The 20,746-nt window shown below is 38.8% G+C and overlaps 2 protein-coding genes across 2 annotated transcripts in view; one reads left to right on the top strand and one right to left on the bottom strand.

Annotated features, from left to right (window-relative positions):
- LOC117301041 (tRNA-splicing endonuclease subunit Sen34-like) overlaps positions 1-3,479 on the bottom strand; it is a 36,024-nt gene extending 32,545 nt beyond the window's left edge. Inside the window, exons 1-3 of the mRNA XM_033784925.1 lie at positions 3,425-3,479; positions 1,929-2,066; positions 1,176-1,270 (exon numbers count right to left, since the gene is read on the bottom strand). Coding sequence (XP_033640816.1) covers positions 1,176-1,270; positions 1,929-2,066; positions 3,425-3,479 — 288 coding nt within the window. The remainder of the gene's footprint in view (positions 1-1,175; positions 1,271-1,928; positions 2,067-3,424) is intronic.
- A 9,840-nt stretch (positions 3,480-13,319) lies between these two features.
- On the top strand, positions 13,320-14,279 carry LOC117301040. Its single transcript, XM_033784924.1, has one exon. It carries the CDS (start codon positions 13,320-13,322, stop codon positions 14,277-14,279), a length of 960 nt encoding a protein of 319 aa, XP_033640815.1.
- Positions 14,280-20,746: the final 6,467 nt, after the last annotated feature.

Genomic DNA, 20,746 nt, shown 5'->3' with positions numbered 1-20,746 from the left:
AAGAAACTTCATTGTGAATTTATTCACAGGGTGCTGCCACTCTTTTTAATTAGCCCTTAATTACCAGTTATGAAATGTAATGTCCATGACATTGTATGGTGTTTAGTTTTATATTCTGAAGCCAGTAAGAGATATTTTCATGAGACTTCATATGCAAAGCTAGTTTTTAGGGGCTAATCCTATAATGCAAAAAAATTAGTAAAAAATTAATTTCAATTGTGCTAACGAGCGTCATGGACATTACATTTAGCGTCATGGACATTACATGCCACATGACACTTACCTTTTTTCGAAGGTAAATGCTAAAGTTTACCAACGAAAATAATTTTTTTATTTATTGTTAACTGCTAGCTGCGACAAGGTGTATTGCACATGCAAACACATCCATGAGCAATATAACAGGAACAGCAAGATCTTCCCTGGTATCTCGCGTTAGCAATGAACCATTATTACACTGGTGGTTACCAATGAAAATCCAGCTTTTATTTTATTGACTGCTATGGCCAAAGTTTTTCACATTGTGTGCAATATGCATTGCAGCAAGATTTTCCGTGCATTCAATGTAAATTGATTTTTAAATTGAATTTAAAACTAAACTAACTTTATTAAAACAGTTTTATTAGCCTAATTTTGTGCTTGTTTGTGCCTAACATCACACACTACTCTCTGCACATAGTAGTCCATTGCAGCTCAGCCATGCATCTGTGTACACGTGCGGCCATTATGTCATGCACTTTGTGCACAGTACAATGATTACAATGATTATTACCGCCATCGGATATAACAAGGTCCGGATAATGCCAGGAAAACGGGAGTCAACTGTACATGTTTTCCATTTGCAATCAATGTTTGTTTCAAAAACTGACTGCCTTTTAGAACAACAACTAACTGAAAAACAATCATTGTTTAACTGACGGGGTGGGGAAAACTAACATACATGTACATGAACTTGTGATCCTGAAAGCAGCTGAGCCATAGCCTCCATGCGTGGCAAGTGAGTCCATATTGTTTCATTAAGTTTAGTACAATGCCGGTATGCTCCTTTTAACAAGGGCTCCTTTTAATATGAGGAAATTGTACATTTTCCATGGAGCATTTCAAGGGCACGAAGACAACGACCAGGGGCAATTGTATATTCACCAGTATTGTGTACACTCTCCCTTATCTTTTCTTACCTGTTCCTGAAAGCTTTGCTCTCTTGCTTCTTTGAATATTGAAACATCCTGGCATGATGGTGTTGGAACGCTCACAGTTACAAACCTTGCTGCATCTGCATAGCATTGGATCAAACCAAAAAGTATTCCATGAAAGTAAAACAAAAAGCACATGCCGAACTCAACTTGTATTTTTTTTTTTTTTTTTTTTTTAACTGCCTTTGTGCTATGAGGACATTTTTTTAAGAGGGAAATAAATGAGTAGAGCTAGGTCTTCTGGTCTTGGCTGTTCATTTAAAACCAGCAGAATTGGATACACTGTGCCGCATTTATATAAATTTTTAAAAGTTTTATATATCTACGTGTTTTATCTAAACCTCATTTTGAATCTGGCCGTGATTGTAGTCCATGGTCAACCATATTTTTTTCTTCAAGTACACAGGTATACTTTTCTTTCTTTTTTCCCCATCGTGTGGCGTGTCATGGCCTTGCGGTAGTAAAGAGCATCTGGTTCAAATTCTGGTGTTTCTGATCAGCAGGGTTTGGGTTTGAGTTCCAGTCGTGACACCTGTCCCTGTTTAAGAAATTTGTTGAATGCACTCTACAAGCGACTCACAGAACCATTTAGCAGGGGATTTTGGACATCATTTTAGCTGAATATTTATCTTTTTAGGCGCACACATTTTCCAGGTTATGAGCGCTCTAGTATCATTATCGTCTAAAAACACCTATTTTAAAACAGTGCTTAAGTTTGAACTAAGTTGATGTACCCACCATATTCAATAAGCACTGCAGCTTCCTCTGGTAGGAGTTGTAATGGCAAACCAAGCTGAGTATTCTGTCTTGGTGATCTAGGTAGAGAGCCAGTCAAGGATCCAATGATATGATGTTTCTCTCGAAGGATCTTTACATCTGTAAATAAATGAAACAAAACAAAGTAGGCTTGAGAAGCAGTTTATTCAGTTAAGCATGTCTTTTTAAAGCTAAAATTGCAGGGTCATTTCAAAACATTATACCTTATAAGTGTCAATGTAAGATTTTCTGCAATTGTAGTGATCTAATAATAATAATAATAATGGCTTCTTGTAGCGCTCCTTTCTGTCACTGAGCGACCCACAAGTCGCTTAAATGATCAGTATTCCTGCAAGGTATTGTTTTAACGGACCTCTCCGTTTATTGTGCTATGAAAAGGTTTTAAATGTACTTGTACATGTGCTGTGGCACATATTTGCTTCGGATCAAACCAGGAACATCGGGGCAAACCCTTCCTCTTATTATTATTATTAATATCATTACTATTATTATTACAGGTTTATTGTAAAGACATCTAAAAAAATTAAAATAAAAACACGCAAAAAAGGTAAGAAAGACAAATCAAACAAACAAACATAAACTGGGAATAAAAACGGAGGTAAAAATTTTAGGCCTGCCAAAATGTGTTAGGGGCCTATGTGTTCAAAATACTGGTGAGGTAGGGCATGGGGCTAGTCCTGTATCGGTTGGTTCTGCACCTAATACTAGACAAGGAGTCCGAATTCCTAAGGTTATTATTCCTTGCAGGAGGCAGCCACTCTCTATGCTTGCTTGAGGACAGGAGAGAATTACCAAAGTTCAAAGAGAGCTGTTCAAGTCTTTCAGTGAGGAGCAGAATGTTAAGCACCACACAAATATCAGCATTTAAGGTTTAAATTTACAAAAATGCCTGAGTAAGTATGATACGGAATGCCTTTCGTTGCATTTTCTCGAGGCACTCTCTTTGGACTTTGGTAAGACCACAAAACCAGGCAGGGGAAGCGTATTCATGAATTGGTCGAACATATTGCAAATACACTGTTCTCAAGTCATTAACAGGAATGTTACGTACATGGTTTAAGTTGACGAAAAAAGTACAGTTTTTTGTTACAAATCTTTACACATGTGATCAACCTGAGTATCCCATTTAAGGTTTTCTTGTATATGAATGCCCAGAAGCTTAACACAGTTCGTTTGATTGATGACATTATAACCAATTTGAAAAATGGGCTTAACAAGTTGGTGTCTTTGGAAGCAAGAAATCATGACTTGACATTTTTTTTGATTGAGTCGCATGTGATTTTTTAATGACTAGGAATGCAGACAATCAAGCTGCTGTTGCATTAAATTTGTTTGGTCATTATTATGATATGTTTGAACCAACGACATATCATCGACGTATTTGTAGTGGGAAACCTGGTGCCAGAAACAAAGTCATTTATCATTGCTAAAAAAAGCCACCGGCCCTAGTTTAGTACCCTGGGGGACCCCAGCATTGGTTGATTCCCAGCTGGAAATACTACCATTATACATGTATATGACATTTGCACGATTCCGTCAAAAGTGTGAATTGATGTTTTGAAGAGCCTCAGATGAAGATAGAGCAAGCTATCTCCTCTTGTGGGTCGGGGAACAAGGCCTAGACAAATATAACAGTTGGAGGTTTGAAGATAAAGATGACAAGAAGAAAACTGAAGTTTTGTTGTCTCGATTCCATAATCACCTAGAGCCCAGATCAAACCATCGCATTTTTCGATACAAGCTGCAAGATATGAGACAGGACCTTACTGAAACTGCCAATGACTTTGTAACAAAGTTGAAGTCAATAGCAACCCAGTGCAAATTCCGTGATGATACGGAAATATAAGGGAGGATTGTGGATCAACTCATATGGGGTTCTGCCCATTAAGACGTACAGAAAGTACTCATCGGAACAGATGAAACTCTGTCATTGAATGCTGCTATTGATGTGGCCCGCAGCCATGAGGCAACTGCAAATCAGCGGAAATCCCTGCAGGAGAAAGCCCAGATACCCCAGAGTGAAAAGCCAGAATGAAATCAAACCGAATCAGTCAGGCAGGAACCAGAAACAGCAAAAATGCTACAACTGTGGTCGAGTGCATCCGTTCAAACCAAAGACCAACTGCCCAGCTTATGGTTCCACATGTTACATATGTGGACAAGACAACCAATGGAAATCCAGCTGCAGATCAAGGACGTCAACCCTCATTCCAAATCTTCTCGCTGGCGTGTGCATTATTATAACTATGAGGAAGAGGAAAGATTAAAGATTAAAAATATTTATTGTCATGATAAAAAACATGAAATTTGTCTTCCCTGTGTAAAGGAGACAATACAATTTACAGATATATACAAATATAAAGATATAAATATGTGGGGAGCATGTAAAAAGTACAAAATAAGAGTGAACCAAATTATTTCGACCATCTACTGTTAAAAAGCTTAATGGAACTTGGGAGAAAGGAATCCATAAACCTGTTGGTCTTTAAGCATAGCTGTCGGATCCTGCCTGAGTGATTTCGGAAAATGTGAGGTTTCAGTTTCCTTAAAAAGTAAAGCCATTGATTAGATCTTTTATACGCATGGGTAGTATTTGCAGTCCAGTTTAGTTTGCTATCAATAAATGTACCCAAATACTTCAACTCTTTGACAATCTCAACAGATTCTTCCTTGATTGTAACAGGTTCAATAGTGTTTGCAGTTTTACGGAAATCAAATACAATTTCTTTAGTTTTGTTGACATTCAGAACTAGATAATTGTTTTCGCACCAGACAAGAAACTTAGTTATTTCATTTCTGTACCCAACCTCATCATTATTTGTAATGAGCCCAGTTAGGGCTGTGTCGTCTGCATATTTGGTAAGAACACACTCATTATTATCTAAATGAAAGTCACTGGTATAAGTCACTGGTATACATAGAGCGTTTACCAATCGAAGGCTCAGGCTCAGGCTTGGGCTTCAGACTGATGCAGCCATTTTGAAGCCGCATACGAATCGGAGGCTCCGGATCGGGCTTCGAATTTGAGGCGTTGATTTTGGCTAAAAACAGCGCCAGGCGAAGCCTCCTCAAGAGGTGGCTTTGCCAGGCTTCATGACGTCACATTCGTGATGATAAAACTTTTTCTTGCGGCAGCCATTAAAGTCCTCGTTACCGTTCAATAAAATTGACAAACTTGGCTCTTTTGAGGGCGTTTTACTATTAATAACAACAGTCTTCACCTGATATATCACCCATGAGAAGGCGAACAATTTGCATCAATGATATTAAGGTAAGTTTTGATATAAAATGTAATTTTTTATGATAATTTACTTCTCGTTAAAAATGACGGATACAAGTACGTGTGCCCATAAACTTAGTGCTGCATCTAATTCGTGAAAATTGTCTTTTGGTTTTATTCTCAACATTTACTGATGTAGATAAGCTACATTCAGGCATTATTTGACAGGATAATATTTGTGAAAGTAGGGCCTGTCTTCTTAACTTGTTTATGGTTTTATTTTTCATTGGCAGACATCAAATTCCTTGTCTGCTGATTAAAACAAAAGTTGTTTATTATTTAAGTATAATCCCCAGGCCGAGAGCTGGATAGTGATATTATTAGTTATAAATATTGCGGTTTCGTTTGAGCTGAACCAATTTTTTTTTATACACATTACATTGAACACTGTTGTTACCTATGAATGATATTTCGCTTTGTTCCCCTTTTTCAAGAAATGTTCTGTTGTAGGCCTACTTTTTTAATAATAATATTTCATATTGTTTACTTCTGACTGATGTACCGGCTATTTAGTAATTTATTTGAGTTTTCTGAAGGGAAATACATTTCTTGGCAACTTAAAAAAGGTTACATGATTACATAAATTTAAATATTAGCCATGAATGAATGAATGATGATACATGTACACCTGCATCAACTTATCAAGCAGGGGCTATATGGGTTGGGTGTTGGGTTGGGGGGACTTTGCTAGAAGAATACCTTTTGCTTGTGGATTATAAGGATTCAAACTTTTTTGTAGAAGAGGACTGGCATTCATCAACATTCTTACTTGTATCAACTTTCATTGTTTTATTTTAGCATGTGGGACTACAAGTACAATGTAGAGTTGGAAGAGTGGCTTTGGTGTGAGGAAAACCACCAGAGGTTTAAGTCTAATAAGGGCAAAAGGATATACTTGAACACTGCCATGGTGTATCTGTCAGGTACGGTATGAATCACACAATTGGTTTTTACCCATATACACCGGTGTGTGTTATATAAGCACTGTATACTCAGTACTTAACCGAGTTCTGTGAAAACAAAAATCACAGGCAAATTACTCGGATTCGAACCCACAACCTTTGCAATTCTAGAGCAGTTTCATGCTAAACAAGACCACCGAGTTTGCCCAGTAGCTGAGGCAGTTTGAATCCTAAATTTTAGCAGCCGGAACTGCAAATGATATTAAAATTGCACCAGGTTACGAGTATTCAGTTTGGTTTTTACTCCGGTAAGTACTGAGTATATAGTGCTAACACAACATCGGTGTATATGGGTAAAAACCAAAATGTATACTACAAATATCAAGGCTGTGGCATTATTCACTCCAAAAAAGACGACGGTCTAAACCAACCCATATACACTGTGCGTAGTGTGTAATTACACCGCACGACCAACCCGTATACACTATCACATTGCTGAACACTCATCGTACGACTACTGTGCACAAGTCATCCACACTCGTACCACTAACCGCATGTTAAGGCCGTATACGGGGGCGTCGTGTCGTGCAATGTGGTTAATTTTACGCAGTGTACAATGTATATGGGTGGGTTTTTACAGTGGCGTTTTTTCGGAGTGACAATTTGACTGCCTTAGCAAGGCTTAGCAAGGCTAACCCGACATCCTTTTTAGATGTTTCCGATAATCAGTGGTGATCTGGAGTTCGAGAGACTTCCAAGTCAAGCAAACATTAAATCCCAAGAACTAAAAATAAATTTTGTTTAAATACATTGTACAATGATCACCCAAATGGTTTGATTAATGCTATAATTTTGCAATTTATAATGTTGAGGGCTGCATTGATTATTTGATCATACCTGTACTCAAGCATTGATTATTTGATCATACTCGAGCATTGATTATTTGATCATACCTGTACTCAAGCATTGATTATTTGATCATACTCGAGCATTGATTATTTGATCATACATGTACTCAAGCATTGATTATTTGATCATACTCAAGCATTGATTATTTGATCATACCTGTACTCAAGCATTGATTATTTGATCATACTCGAGCATTGATTATTTGATCATACCTGTACTCAAGCATTGATTATTTGATCATACTCGAGCATTGATTATTTGATCATACATGTACTCAAGCATTGATTATTTGATCATACTCAAGCATTGATTATTTGATCATACATGTACTCAAGCATTGATTATTTGATCATACTCAAGTATTTATTATTTGATCATACTCGAGCATTGATTATTTGATCCTACTCAAGCATTTACTATTTGATCATACTCATAAGGTTGTATCTTCTTCTCATTTCAGTTACAAGGATCTGCAGAAAATTGTCAATGTGAGAAGCGTAACATATGTGCTAACCAGTTCCGCATCAAAGCGAAAGGTTAGTTTATTTCAGAACAATGTAAGATGTCATCAGTAGGCCTGGGCAACAAGTGAAGTTTACTACTCATCTAGTGTCAAAAACATTGTAGTCACGACTTTGACACTAGTTGCGACTATTTTAAACTCCCAAGATACATTGCGGCAAGTTGTTTGCCGCAGGCCCAATCAAGTAAAATTTGTGCTAAAAGGATTGAAGTTGTTGGGAATAGTCAAGAGCGACACAATGGGAGACTTTCCAACGCTAGGTGGCAGCAGACTTACCGGGTAAACTTCCATTGTTTACGTACAGCTTGCGCATAACTCTGAGAACAATGGCTTTACCCGGTAAGTCTGCTGCCACCTATCGTCCTAGAAAGTCTCCTGTTGGTTCACCAAGCAGTAGTCGTGACTGTTTTTGTAGTAGTCATGGTAGCACGTCGACTATCTGAGTATTTGTAACTCGACAAGGCAATCAATAGTCTGCACTTCGACACTAGTCGCTTAGGCTTAGTCATCGGTAGAGGAAATATCACCTGTGATTCAGCAGAAGAAACTTCACCAGTGTTGATAAAGATAAAGCTCAATTCTAACTCTGTAAAGTAACATATTAAGCAAACTGACCTGTCCTTATTTGCTAATTTTTGCTAGCAACTATTCAACAGCTGAAAAATACAGCTTGACATTCCGAAATACTATTCCTAACAGTTGACGAAATAATCATGTCTCTTGACTTTAAAGTGGAGATCATCATAATTGCAATGAACTTAACAGTTGTTAAGAAACCTAACATTTTCCCAGCCAAATGGGAGAACACAAACAATTATTTATTAGCGCCGTCTTTGTAATCTTAAAAAAGTTATTTAAAAAATAAATTGCTGTAAATTGCTACTTCTTTTGTTTAAAAGTAACTTAATTTATGATAAAAGAAAGTTTTCATTGAAGTGCAGTATAGCTTGTATGCAGTTTTACTTGATAGTCAGAGTATGTTATTTTTATTCTAAAAGAATACTCTAGTTTTCAAATTACAGAACTGTACCTTTCAAAATTTCCCTGCTTTCCAGTTTCAATGCAAGGCATGTTGTTGACATATATTACAACAAAATAAAGCTATGTTGTCAGAACATTTTTGGTCCAATTTGTTGTTGATGAAAACACCCATCATTTGTTGGCTTTCACTAAAATAAGTCATTTTTCAATCAAGTGAAGCTAAAAAGTGGGCTGCTTTAATTTTTACAAGTTATTGAGGTATTTTTTACAATATTAAACCATCAGAAAGCGAATATACGTTTGTTACAATACAAATGGTATGATTATGTGTTTTGTGGTGGTGTTAATTTGTTTTAATTTTTTTTATACAATCATTAAATAAATGCCTCACACACAAAAAGTACACGACGCACGTTTGTTCTTTCTCGTGCATTATTATTTCCCCCATGATCCACCACGCGGGCCACATAAAGCCTAAGCCAGTGAAGCCGAAGTGTTCGAAACAATTTCTTCGCCATGTTGTTTATTGTGAAGCCCGAGCCTCACTGAGCCGGAGCCTGAAAATCACAAGCCTGAAGCCTCAAACCTGAGCCTACGATTCGTAAACGCTCATAGAAAATAGCAATGTTGACAAAACACAACCTTGGGGAACACCTGTGCTAATGTGAGTGATGTCAGAAACGTGTTGGCAAATCTGACCCTGATGAATTGCTCACTATTGGCACCATTAACATTAACAGCATAGTCTCGACTAATGAAGCTGAGCAGAAGTCTTTGCATCGCTAAACATAAAGCAAAAGGGCAGACGACCAATCAAGCTCCAGTGTAAGGTTGACACAGGAGCACAGACAAACATCCTACCCGTCCACCTTTTTTGCATAATCTTCCCAGAGAAGTTGGACAAAGAAACCAGAATACATGTGGTTCCAAGTAAACACAGCTGGGCACAGTTAAAATTCCACGTGCAATACAAAGACTTGCATGAGATTCAACTGCATTTTCTATGTAACAGATGCAGCAGGCCCAGCAATTTTTGGTTGGCAAACTTGTCAAGCGTTGAATCTGCTCACACTACACTGCACGGTGGAAACGAAACCGGTAAATGGGACTGAGAATACACCCAACCCACCAAAGCAAACTGCGCAGATCAATCAACCATCCAGCAGTGAGAGACAGGTCCATTTTGCAGACCAACCACAACAGCCTACCACACCCAACCCGACACAACGATCGCCAACATACGTAAGCAGTGCTACCCCACTCGACATTACAACCAGCAATACAAAGCAAGGCCGATCTACTGGAAATATATTCAGACTGTTTTGACCAGACCGTTGGGTGCTTCGAAGTTTAAATACCACATTGTCACACGAAGGAGATGTTTTTGCTAACATTAACTCTACGTTTTAACTAGTATGCAAATTGTTAGGGCGTGGGAGATACGACACAGGTCATACGGTGCACTTCCTTTGTGTTTATGCTTAAATTTAGGTTTACTACGTACAGGATAGGGTGTTCTTGTAAGAGGAACATCTTAAATCCCCGCTTGAATGAATTTACACTACACCATTGAAAGGAAAACACATTGTTGTGGTATTGTGCCAGGGCCTTCTGGGTTGCTTGGCGATTAGATACATGTAGTTCATATTGCAACATAATTGGTGGTAGTTTCTTGCTTAGAGGCGATAACATTCGGTGATCCCTGGTAGGGTGCGTAGGCGTTGTCAAAGAGCAGGTTGTAGCTGCACATTTATATGAGCTCATAAGCGGTAGTTGTAATAACATGGAGTTTGAGCGGTTTCTTAACCTAGGGCGCGAACTTAAGCTAGAAGGGGATGAATTGATGACTTTTATTACTAATCCCAGAAAAGAGAATGAAGCAAGAAGGTTAGAAACAGCAGAAGAGAAGGAAGCTTGGGGGATAGAGATAGCAGAACAGAAGGAAAGGGAGGTTTTTGAACATAAGGAAAAGGAAAGAATAGATAACTTGGAAAGAGAGGAAAGGAAAAGTAGGAGAGAACATTAACGATTAATGAAAGAGTTAGAAGTTAAGCAGTACGAAGCAAATCAGGAATCCGTTAACAAAGCAAGTGAAGGTAAATCTAGCAAACCTATACATGTACCTAAGTGTCAGCACTTAGGGAGGGTACAGATGAAATAGACTAATTTTTGCTAAGATTTCAGCGATATGCCACGGCAATGAATTGGCCAGCGTCAGAATGGGCAACTTCATTGAGTGCGTTGTTGACTGGTAGATCTTTAGATGTTATGCTAGGTTACCTGCGAGTACGGCAAAGGTTTATAGTGAAGTCAAAGCCGCTCTCCTATTTAGCTTTCAATTAACAGAGGAAGGATTCAGGGTCAAATTTAGATCTTCTGGAGCTAAGAGTGGAGAGACATACACCCAATATAGTGAAAGGATTACAAGCTATTTGAGGCGTTGGGTTGAAGCTAGTCAAATTCCTACAACATTTGATGGAATTGTTGGATTGCTTTTGAAGGAACAGGTTCACAGAGTGTGTAGTAAAGAATTATTATTTTTCTTGGAAGAGCAACAACCTAAAGACATTGCTGAGCTAATCAATCTAGCATATAGGTATGTGGAAGTACATAGATCAGATAGAAAACCGGTGAACATAAATAGAAACTTTGGTGGGAAACCAAATCAGGCTCCAGAACAAACTTCGTCTCAGTTGCAAATTCAGAAACAAAGTCAGACTGGGAATAAGACAGGGTACCAACCAAGAACAAATCCAAGGAGATGTTACAAGCGTGGTAGTCCTGGCCCTAAATATTTAGTTGTATGTATGTATGTATTGTATGTAGGTAACAGATGTTCAGTTGACAAGTCAATCATAAAATTGTATTTTTCTTGACCAGCGTAACGTACGCCGGTGTTTCGAAAATACTCACTTTTGTAATCAATGTTTTCGATATATCAAAAAAATTTCAATTATTTCAAAATTTCGATGTTCCTAAATGATATCGAAAATACCAAAAGAGTGTCCGATTATTAAAAATAAATCTGTGATTGAGTATTAGAAAAGCTATCGAGATCAGGTAGATTTTGTTCTTAGAGAACTGTCCTGCTTATTAAGGGCATGCTTAACATAATAAATATTATTATTAACTTACACGCACGAAATAGTACCAATAAAATAATTTTTAAAAAGTTAAATTTGGTCAAAGGACCGAGTTGACTTGGGACCGAGTTGTCTTGGGACCGAGTTGACCTGGGACCGAGTTGACTTGGGACCGAGATGACCAGTACCCAAGGACCGAGTTGACTTGGGACCGAGATGACTTGGGACCGAGTTGACTTGGGACCGAGTTGACCAGTACCCTTTTGCAGCCGTATATTATGATGGGAATGATACATTGCTGGTACACCTTCACTTTCGTCTCATTTATGAGGTCATCATGGCTGTCAAACACCCGTTCTCTTTGGCGCCCAAAGGCACCGGACATCTGCTTACGCTCTACAATGCCAAAGCATCTCAGGGTCTACGTATCAACAAAAGGGTCTACACATCAACAAAGACAAGACTGTGACTATGTGTACCGGTCCAGACCTCACCTTTGGGATTGATGGTCAGCCACTCAATAACGTGGACCACTTCAAATACCTTGATAGCCATCTATCTGCCGACTGCCAAATGAACTACGAACTCAAGAGCAAGATCCGCATCACCATGATCACATCTCACTGGCCGCGGGCCAACGCACAGGCTGAGGCATTCAACAAACCGCTGATGAAGCTTGTTCGTACTGCTCATCTTGAACACAAATCTTGGAGGCAGGAGCTTCACAAGTACCTTCGGCAGTATCGAGCCACACCACACCCATCCACTGGGGTCACGCCATACCAACTAATGTTCGGACGCAAGCCAGGCACACGACTCCCACAAACCACCTAAACAATCCATCTACATTAGATCTTCAAGCTTGCGCGAATGACGAGCAGGCAAAATCCAAGCAGAAACACAACGCCGACATTTGTTTGAATACCCGACAAAACGACATCGCAGTCGGTGACACTGTCCTTGTGAAACATGACACTAAAACGTCCAAACTCTCCACACCATTTGACCCCCAGCCATACAGTGTCACCGCTAGGAAAAGCAGCATGATCACCGCCTCTGCAAATGGCCACAACATAACTCGGAACTCCTCACGTTTTAAGGGCATCCCCTCGGACTCCAACAACAGCTACCAACGTGATTACATTGAGATTGAAGAGGAAAAGGATTATACTCCACCTAACACCCAAACCACAGCAGAAACACCTCCTTCATTGCCACATACCTTGCCAGCACAAACTATTACTCATCAATCGCACACTCGACTGACTTGCATTCGCAAAACCCCCAAATGTCTGGAGGACTATGTGGTCAAATAAACTAATCCACAGTTAACTGTATACACCTTGACAATCACAAAAAAATGGAAGAACTGAAACTTTTAATTCAACTTTCATCCTTACTTGTTTGCGCAAATTGTTTGTTGTTTATTGTTAAGCACCTTTTGATTAACATGTTTTTTAAATCCAACTTAAGGAGGGATGTAATGGCCTACGTGCATTATGATTTGTACACCCGCACCCCTCAGGTGCATCATGGGTAAAAGCACGTGTGAATTGTATACACAGAATATATACAGTGAATGTGAAGCAGGGTTTACATTTGTCTACAGTACGTTCTCTTTATTCCGATACTCTTTTAAAGTTGTCTTATCAATCAGGACAATACAGCATCGACATGTCAAAAGCATTTGACACGATTAAGCGAAGAAAAATCCTAGAGATCCTACAAACCACGGGTTGTTCAAGCGACCACACTCGTATTGTCAGATTTTTGATTTCCAATAGAAAACTGAAAGTAAATATCAACAAATCTTCTTCAAACTGGTTTGACACAACGCTTGGCTCATTTCAAGGCGACAGTCGAAGCGGCGCACTCTTCATCACAACATTGGCTGGAGCCCTCAATGACGTCAGACAACAAGCTGCACGTCCTGACCCACCAATATCTCCATCCTCTTTACCACTGGAGTCAGCTTACGCTGATGACGTTGACTTCCTTGACGAAGACAGTGAAAGCCTCGCAAGACTAATCCCCCTTACATCCAGAGTCTTGAAAGATTGGAACTTGTTTGTCAATGAGGGAAAAACTGAAAACACCCATATATACATGGCCTCAAACACTGAAGTTAATTCGGAAGGCATCCTACTCAAAGACCAGGAACCCTGGAGGACAAGCAAACAACTCGGTTCTCTGATGTGTTCTACAGCCGACATTCGACACCGTATTTGCCTGGCAAATGCAGCCTTCAACACATTTACCAAACTCTGGATGCAACCCCGCAAAATATCCATCACCTTACTAATGCATGTTTACAATGCCATGGTATTGTCTGTCTTCGTGTACAACTCAAGTAGCTGGGCTGCACCTAAGAATGTGCTCGGGAAGTTAGACACCTGCCACCGTCGCCACCTTGGACGAATTCTTCGATGTCACCGACCATCCGTGATAACGATTAGCTTCCTATATATTCGATGTGGAGCTCGTCCCTTATCCGAATTAGTGAGGAAGGCAAGGTGGCGCATGCTCGGGCATGTGCTTCGACTGCATCCCGACTCAACCGCTCAGAATGCTCTCATGTTCGCAGTAGTTGGATCGGGACACCTGAGAGGCCGTCGTGGCCGTTTACAAAACTAACTTACTCGACATCCTACGAAGAGACCTCCATGCTCGTCAGCTGTACCCTTAAGGCCCACAGTGACATTCTACGGCTTCGTGACGTAGCCAGTGATCGTTTGTCCTGGAGAACTCTGTATTAGTAGAGACTGATAGGATATTTATTCAGCGTTCACTCGCTAATACTGTTCCTGTGTACAGTTTATATATATGGCTACTTGCGTTAGAATCCGGAGATATCGAAAGGCATGAAAGTAAAACACCCCAACCCCCTGAAGCACAAACACTTCAATACAGTAGGGTTTCCCCCATTTCAGACAAGCAATGTTTGATATCATGAGTAAGAAACCAATCTGTTATATTTTCTCTCTAATGTACACATATTATTTATTACGTTTATCAGAATTTACTACTGTCTGCAGTTAATCCACACAAAAAATTGTTTAAATTTTCACTTAAAATGTTAAAAATTGTTTTTAAGTTTTCACTTCAAATGTTTTAATTTTTCCCCATATTAGCACACCATATAAACCCATATAGCAACCACATCACATGATCTATCGAGTGACTTAAGGAGAATGAAACTCAATCTAGCAGATGATAATTTTGGTTTGAAATTTAGAGGTTGGATGATGTTTCTTTATTATTATACCAAAAGTTAATCATTTTATAGACAGGAAACTTTATTCTCAGCATGATTAAGCCTGATGAAAGTACAGACTGTGAGTAAACAAAACAGCCGCGCTTCTGTAACGGATTGGAACTTGCACATTCTCGTGGTAAACGGGAATCAAAGTTTGGGTTTGAAAACATATGAGGGTTGATAACATTAACATGACGCTACTACCTATAAAAACAAGTGGGCAATTCCATGGTTACTTTCGTTACACTTTTAGCTGCTTAACACAGCTCTGTGGTCTCCAATATTAACATGAAAGCCTATCAAGTCTCCATTTTTGTACCATGGCTTCATCTTGCCTAGATATACAACAAAAATACAAACTTCTAGACACATTTATTCAGTTGTTATGATCAGTTTAATTTTGGTTAGTTACGCTACAAAAAAGGGACGTGGAAAAAAATTGCACGTCTTTGAACAAAAAGTTTCCTCAAACAGGATACAGCTGAAACAAACTTTACTATTTCTATAACTACACGTACATTGTACAAGGGTACAAGCAAGTGTTTTGGAAGGGAAAACATTAAAATAAACTCTTATCCGTTCCAAATCATGGTTAGTTACGTTACAGTTAGTTATGTTACACTTTGTCCTTGACTAATATTATTTAATAATAATAATAATAATAAACAAGCATTTCTAAGCGCCCCACGAAGAACGGAGCGCTTTACAAAGAAGAGGAATAAAGAAAACAGTGAATCACGGAAACAAATGAGTTTTCAATTTCCGCTTGAAAACAGACAAAGACGGCGCTTCACGAAAACTGATCGGAATTTCATTCCAAAGACGAGCCGCGGTAGATGTGAAAGTCATGTCACCAGCTTTCTTGTACGATCTTTGGACAACAAGCCGGGTCCATTCAGTGGAGGAGCGCAGTCTTGGTCTGTGTTCAGTGGAACCAGTGTTCTGGAGTTGAGTCATGGCAGAAAGATAACTAGGGGCAAGGTTGTTGATAGCCTTGTAGACATACAGCATGAGTTTAAAAGCAATTCTTTGTCTGACAGGGAGCCAATGAAGTTCCCTTAGTAAGTCGATAGAGGGCACGTCCCGTCCACAAGCCATAACTAACCGCGCTGCTGTATTTGTGATACACCCTATGTACTTAAACTCACAGCTCTAATCTGGTTTATATTAGTTACTAATATGCAATTCTACACTATATTCAAATCAACTAAGCAAAAAACAATGGAATAAAGTAATATTTCGGGTTTATTGGTCACACTATTCACATCCCATGGTCTGTTTGCACAGTCAACAAGCTGATTATGATTTTGTTTTCCCCTTACACACAAGCTGATATTGTTGACCATTAGACGGCAAACTCTCTGCTGTTTCTTATGTCACAAAATTTCTTACAACCACTGCCTTTTTCTCCTTGTATTTCTCGTAGTGACTAGCTGCCTTTATCTTTTCTTAGTGTTGCTGTTGTTTTCCTTGTTTGAAAATGGCCTGTCTGATCTATGGACATTAAAATAAGAAACAAAGTCAATCAACTTTTTTGAAAATTGCAATTTCTATAACTACACATTATATAGCCTATGTACCTGATGAACAGCATTAGAATTATACATGCAGCACTTGTACACAAACTCTCATTAATTAAGTATAGAAGAGAAATACAACTTTAAGAAAACCCTTTAAATTAAAATTCATATGGATTACACCATGTCACTTTATTGTCACCAAACTTACCCCCAACAAATCACCACAAAAGTTGCAGAAGATGAACTTGTAGGACAGGTGTGTTGCGCATGGATCTTGCATACATAATATATGCTAGAAGTTGAATTGTGGGTCAAAGAATAGTATTGTGGCGAAAAGTGCCTTTTCCCCAGAATTTACTAGGCTGAATCTTTGCTAAAAAATAGAGCTGTCAAATATAATGGTGTTCAAGGGTTTATCATATTTTATTGTGCTTGGCACTTTCACATTTAGCAGTATTCACGACACAGCCTTGGGCAATAATTACCTGTAATGCCAATGAATGTTTATTACTTTAATCCTTAAGGTTTACAAGAACAGTTGTTAAGAATATATGAGAGAATGTTCTATATTAATTTTATTGTGTACCCCAGATGTGGGGCAACAGATCTACGGATCATAGTATGTATTTGCTTTTGTTGTCCCTTGCCCATCTCGGGGTATTATTGTCAATGTATTATGTTTTGTACTGTTATGGCAAATAAAATAATAATAATAATAATAATAATAATAATATTTATCCAGCCGAGATCTTATTGGAATATTGAGGTAATTTAGTATATACAAGTTTCCGATGTATATTGGTTAACGTTAAATAATAATACAATTGTCTGTACATGTAAATAAATTGCGTACGTAAAACAGCCTATGTAAATGTACATGTAACTAGTCAAACACAGGGTTCGTGAATTGTATAACATTTGTATGTGCACTTTGACCTTGCCATATGAAAACTACATGTAAACTTTATTACCCATGGTTTAGCATTGAGTATAAGCCACGCCTGCAAAGCATATTTGGCCAATCACGTTTGGTCGCTGGTCGCAACCAGTTACTTTTGGTCGCAAGCGCTAATTTGCATTACAGTAACCAATTACTTTTGGTCGCTGGTGGCAAGCGCTAATTAGCATATCTGGTCGCAACCAGTTACTTTTGGTCGCAACCGCTAATTTGCATTACAGTAACCAATTACTTTTGGTCGCTGGTGGCAAGAGCTAATTAGCATTTTTGGTCGCAGCCAGTTACTTTTGGTCGCGAGCGCTAATTTGCATTACAGAAATCTATAAAAGGGGAGCGTTTTACGGCTGCCGTTTGTTGTTAGTTCGTGACTTGGACAGACCTGGTGAAGAAATAGGACGGTCGCCACATATGTGACCGCCGCTAGCAAGACATTTTACATGTAGTTCTTCATCGTCATCCCCTAGATATACTACCAGTTAATTAATTGTGTTTTGACTGAATAAAGACCCTTCAATATAAAAAACCCTGTAGAAATGGAAGAATAATTAAAAAGAGAGAATAAATGAGCAGATATTCTGGTTGAATTGAAAGTAAACCCTTACGCTTCGGAGTGAACAGTCTCTTAAGAGTTCTAGGGCCAATAACACTTCAGCCTTTAGTCAGCCTTTAGTCAGCCTTTGCAGCCTTCATCTTCAGTAGGAACCAGTCGTCGTTGTCCCACCCCTTCCCCCCTTCTATGATCAATTCTCCCGTCCCTTTTACTAAGTGATAAAATAATAGTGACTGTTGTCCACCCCTCCCCTGGTCACAATAAGTCCCAATATTGCCCGAAGACCAAGAGAAGTTTGACGACCGGCAGCCCGCCCTCTGACGTTGTGGAACTCAGTAGCCTGAAACATCACTGCTCGACATTAACGGTGCGGACATGCCCGTTACAGTATCATACTGCCCTAACTTGTTTAAACTTTACAACATGGCTGAAAACTTGTGCATGTGTCAACCTAGCAGCATCTTAATAGTCTTTATGTCGGTTAGTTACGTTACACTCCGGTTAGTTACCTTAGTTACCTCCCGACGGCCGTAGGGTTACATTATCTACTTTTTGACTGCTTCTATTTTCCACATGGCACAATTTTAATGATTTTTCTTTACTTATTTTAATTAAGGATTGCACCAAGTAGGAAAATTCAAGATATAGGCCCTAAACATTTTAATTGATTGCCTTCTCTAGAGACGAAAACAATCGGAAGTTTTCAGTAGTTACGTTACATAGGCTTTAATGGGGTACAAGCTTCACAGATTGATGGTCTGAATCTATCACAAACACAAATTTTGACGATTGCAGCCAAGTGTAGGTTCAATCAATGAATAAATATGACTAGATTGATTTGATACCATGTAATCTTCCCCATTCAGTAGTCAATTGAAGTTGCACAACTTTTTTACACATAATTTCATGATAAAACATTGTTGGCACAAACATATTTTTTTTGTATCTTTCTTGCAAAGCCATGACATTGAAACAATTTTTTCCTGAATATTTGATGTTATATATTCTTGGCTTATAAGCCAAATTTTTACTTAAAAAAACACAATTCAAAATTTTGAGGTCATGTCCACTTCTTCAAAGAATTGCCCAAATACAACGGTCGCACTAAATACCGACAACTCATGAACTCTCACGACAACATTTTTTAAATGCACTGTAACAGAACATTTGAACATACAGTACCGATTGAAAATAACTAGACGCGTGCGATAAATTTAGCGCGATAGAAATGCCTTGGCGCGATAAACTGTTGCGCCGCCTAACGCGTGGGTCTTATCGCGCCAAACAACAAAATGCGTAAACAGCCGTCGGCAATTAGTCGCGCGTAGGCGGTACTCTTTCGCGACAATCTCCACGCGACAATCTCCACGCGAAAAATGCTGGACCATTCTCCTTGCATGGTTGTGTGAATGCTTGAGATGTGATTCATTGTTGTTCCCAGCTGAAAGCAACCACAGTTTACAGCCTATTACAGCTTTATTTGGAAGGAAAAAGCCGGTTTGATTTGAAGAACTATTTACTGAAAAGAAGTTTGAAACTCTAGCGGCATCACAAAGGAATTGTTGCTTATAGACAGCCCATTCCAAATGAACCAATGCACGAAAGTTCTATACAGTCACTTTTGTATAAACCTACCGCCTAAAACTAACCCAATAGGCAACGACTACGTCTTTATTTGGGAGGAGACAGCCGGTTTTACTGGACGAGCTAGTTTCAGAAACAAGTATAAAAAGCTAGCGGCATCACATAGGAAGTGTAGGTGTCCTCTTTTGCCACTGTCCCCAGTGAATTAAATTCCCATCAATGGGAAAGTCAGATCCCCAAAAGACCACACTTTTTAAGCAAAGCTTCTTAAATGTTTTACCAGCGGCATCTCAAAGGAACCGTTGACAGTGGAGCTGTCACTCATCTTATTGAAGGGCGTGCATTTTTTTGGGTCGGGATAAATTTATAGTGGGGGGTTTGGCCCTGCGAGTTTTTTCAATTATGTGCTATAAAAAGGAAACATAAACTTGCTTTAACATAGTTCTTTAGAAGTAGGATGTCGTCTTACAGAAATAATTTATGATTACAAAGTCGACAGCCTGAGAGAAGGATATCGCCTCCTTGATACGTTTTATCTTCTTGCTCTGATGCTGCAAAACGTATACGTAAGATGACAACATCATGAGATCAATTATGTCGGATAAAAAACTCCTTGAAGTAGAATGTCATTTTCCAGATGCTGTTCAAATTAAATTCATGTTTAGTAACATTGGACTCATATAATCTAGTCAAGGTAGTCGAACCAATACAAAACTTTTATAACATCAAAATAATTTGAATTTAAGTAGGATTTGAAACTTGTACATGGTGGAAAAACGATATAGAAAGGTTTGCGGTAACACCATGTACTGTGATGACTATCTCTAATGAGTTTGGGGTGGTTCTTTTCCGTTGGTTTTCAACTTTGAATTTAAATATAACTCTTGTTACCATAAGTTAAAAAAAAATCATTAAACAAATGTCAATAAAAAAATGATGAAAAGTAATTACATTCAGGAAAAAACCCATTGTTTTAGGGAGGCGGCGTAAGAACCTTTCCAAAGCTTATTGACCTTGCCGCGGCAATTATTTCATAGAGAAAGCGGTATTGGCCTCAAAATGACAGAAGTCCGATCAACAAACTACGTCTTTATTCCAAACTAGAGCGGCATCACAAAGGAATCGTGTTTTTTTGATGATGAAACTCGTTACCCCCCCCCCCCACTTTGAATGCGGTTCAAAGTGTCAATCACTTCAGGAAAATCTAGCATCGGGGACATTAATAGACAGAGA

The sequence above is a fragment of the Asterias rubens genome, chromosome 16 (assembly GCF_902459465.1).
Source record: "Asterias rubens chromosome 16, eAstRub1.3, whole genome shotgun sequence".
NCBI lineage: Eukaryota > Metazoa > Echinodermata > Asteroidea > Forcipulatida > Asteriidae > Asterias > Asterias rubens.
The sequence above is the reverse complement of the archived record's forward strand: the minus strand, read 5'-3'. Positions and strand labels throughout refer to the sequence as shown.

What these genes read in the sequence shown, in the direction of transcription:
- LOC117301040 (XM_033784924.1), top strand. Translation starts at nt 13,320, where the DNA reads ATGTCAAAAGCATTTGACACGATTAAGCGAAGAAAAATCCTAGAGATC.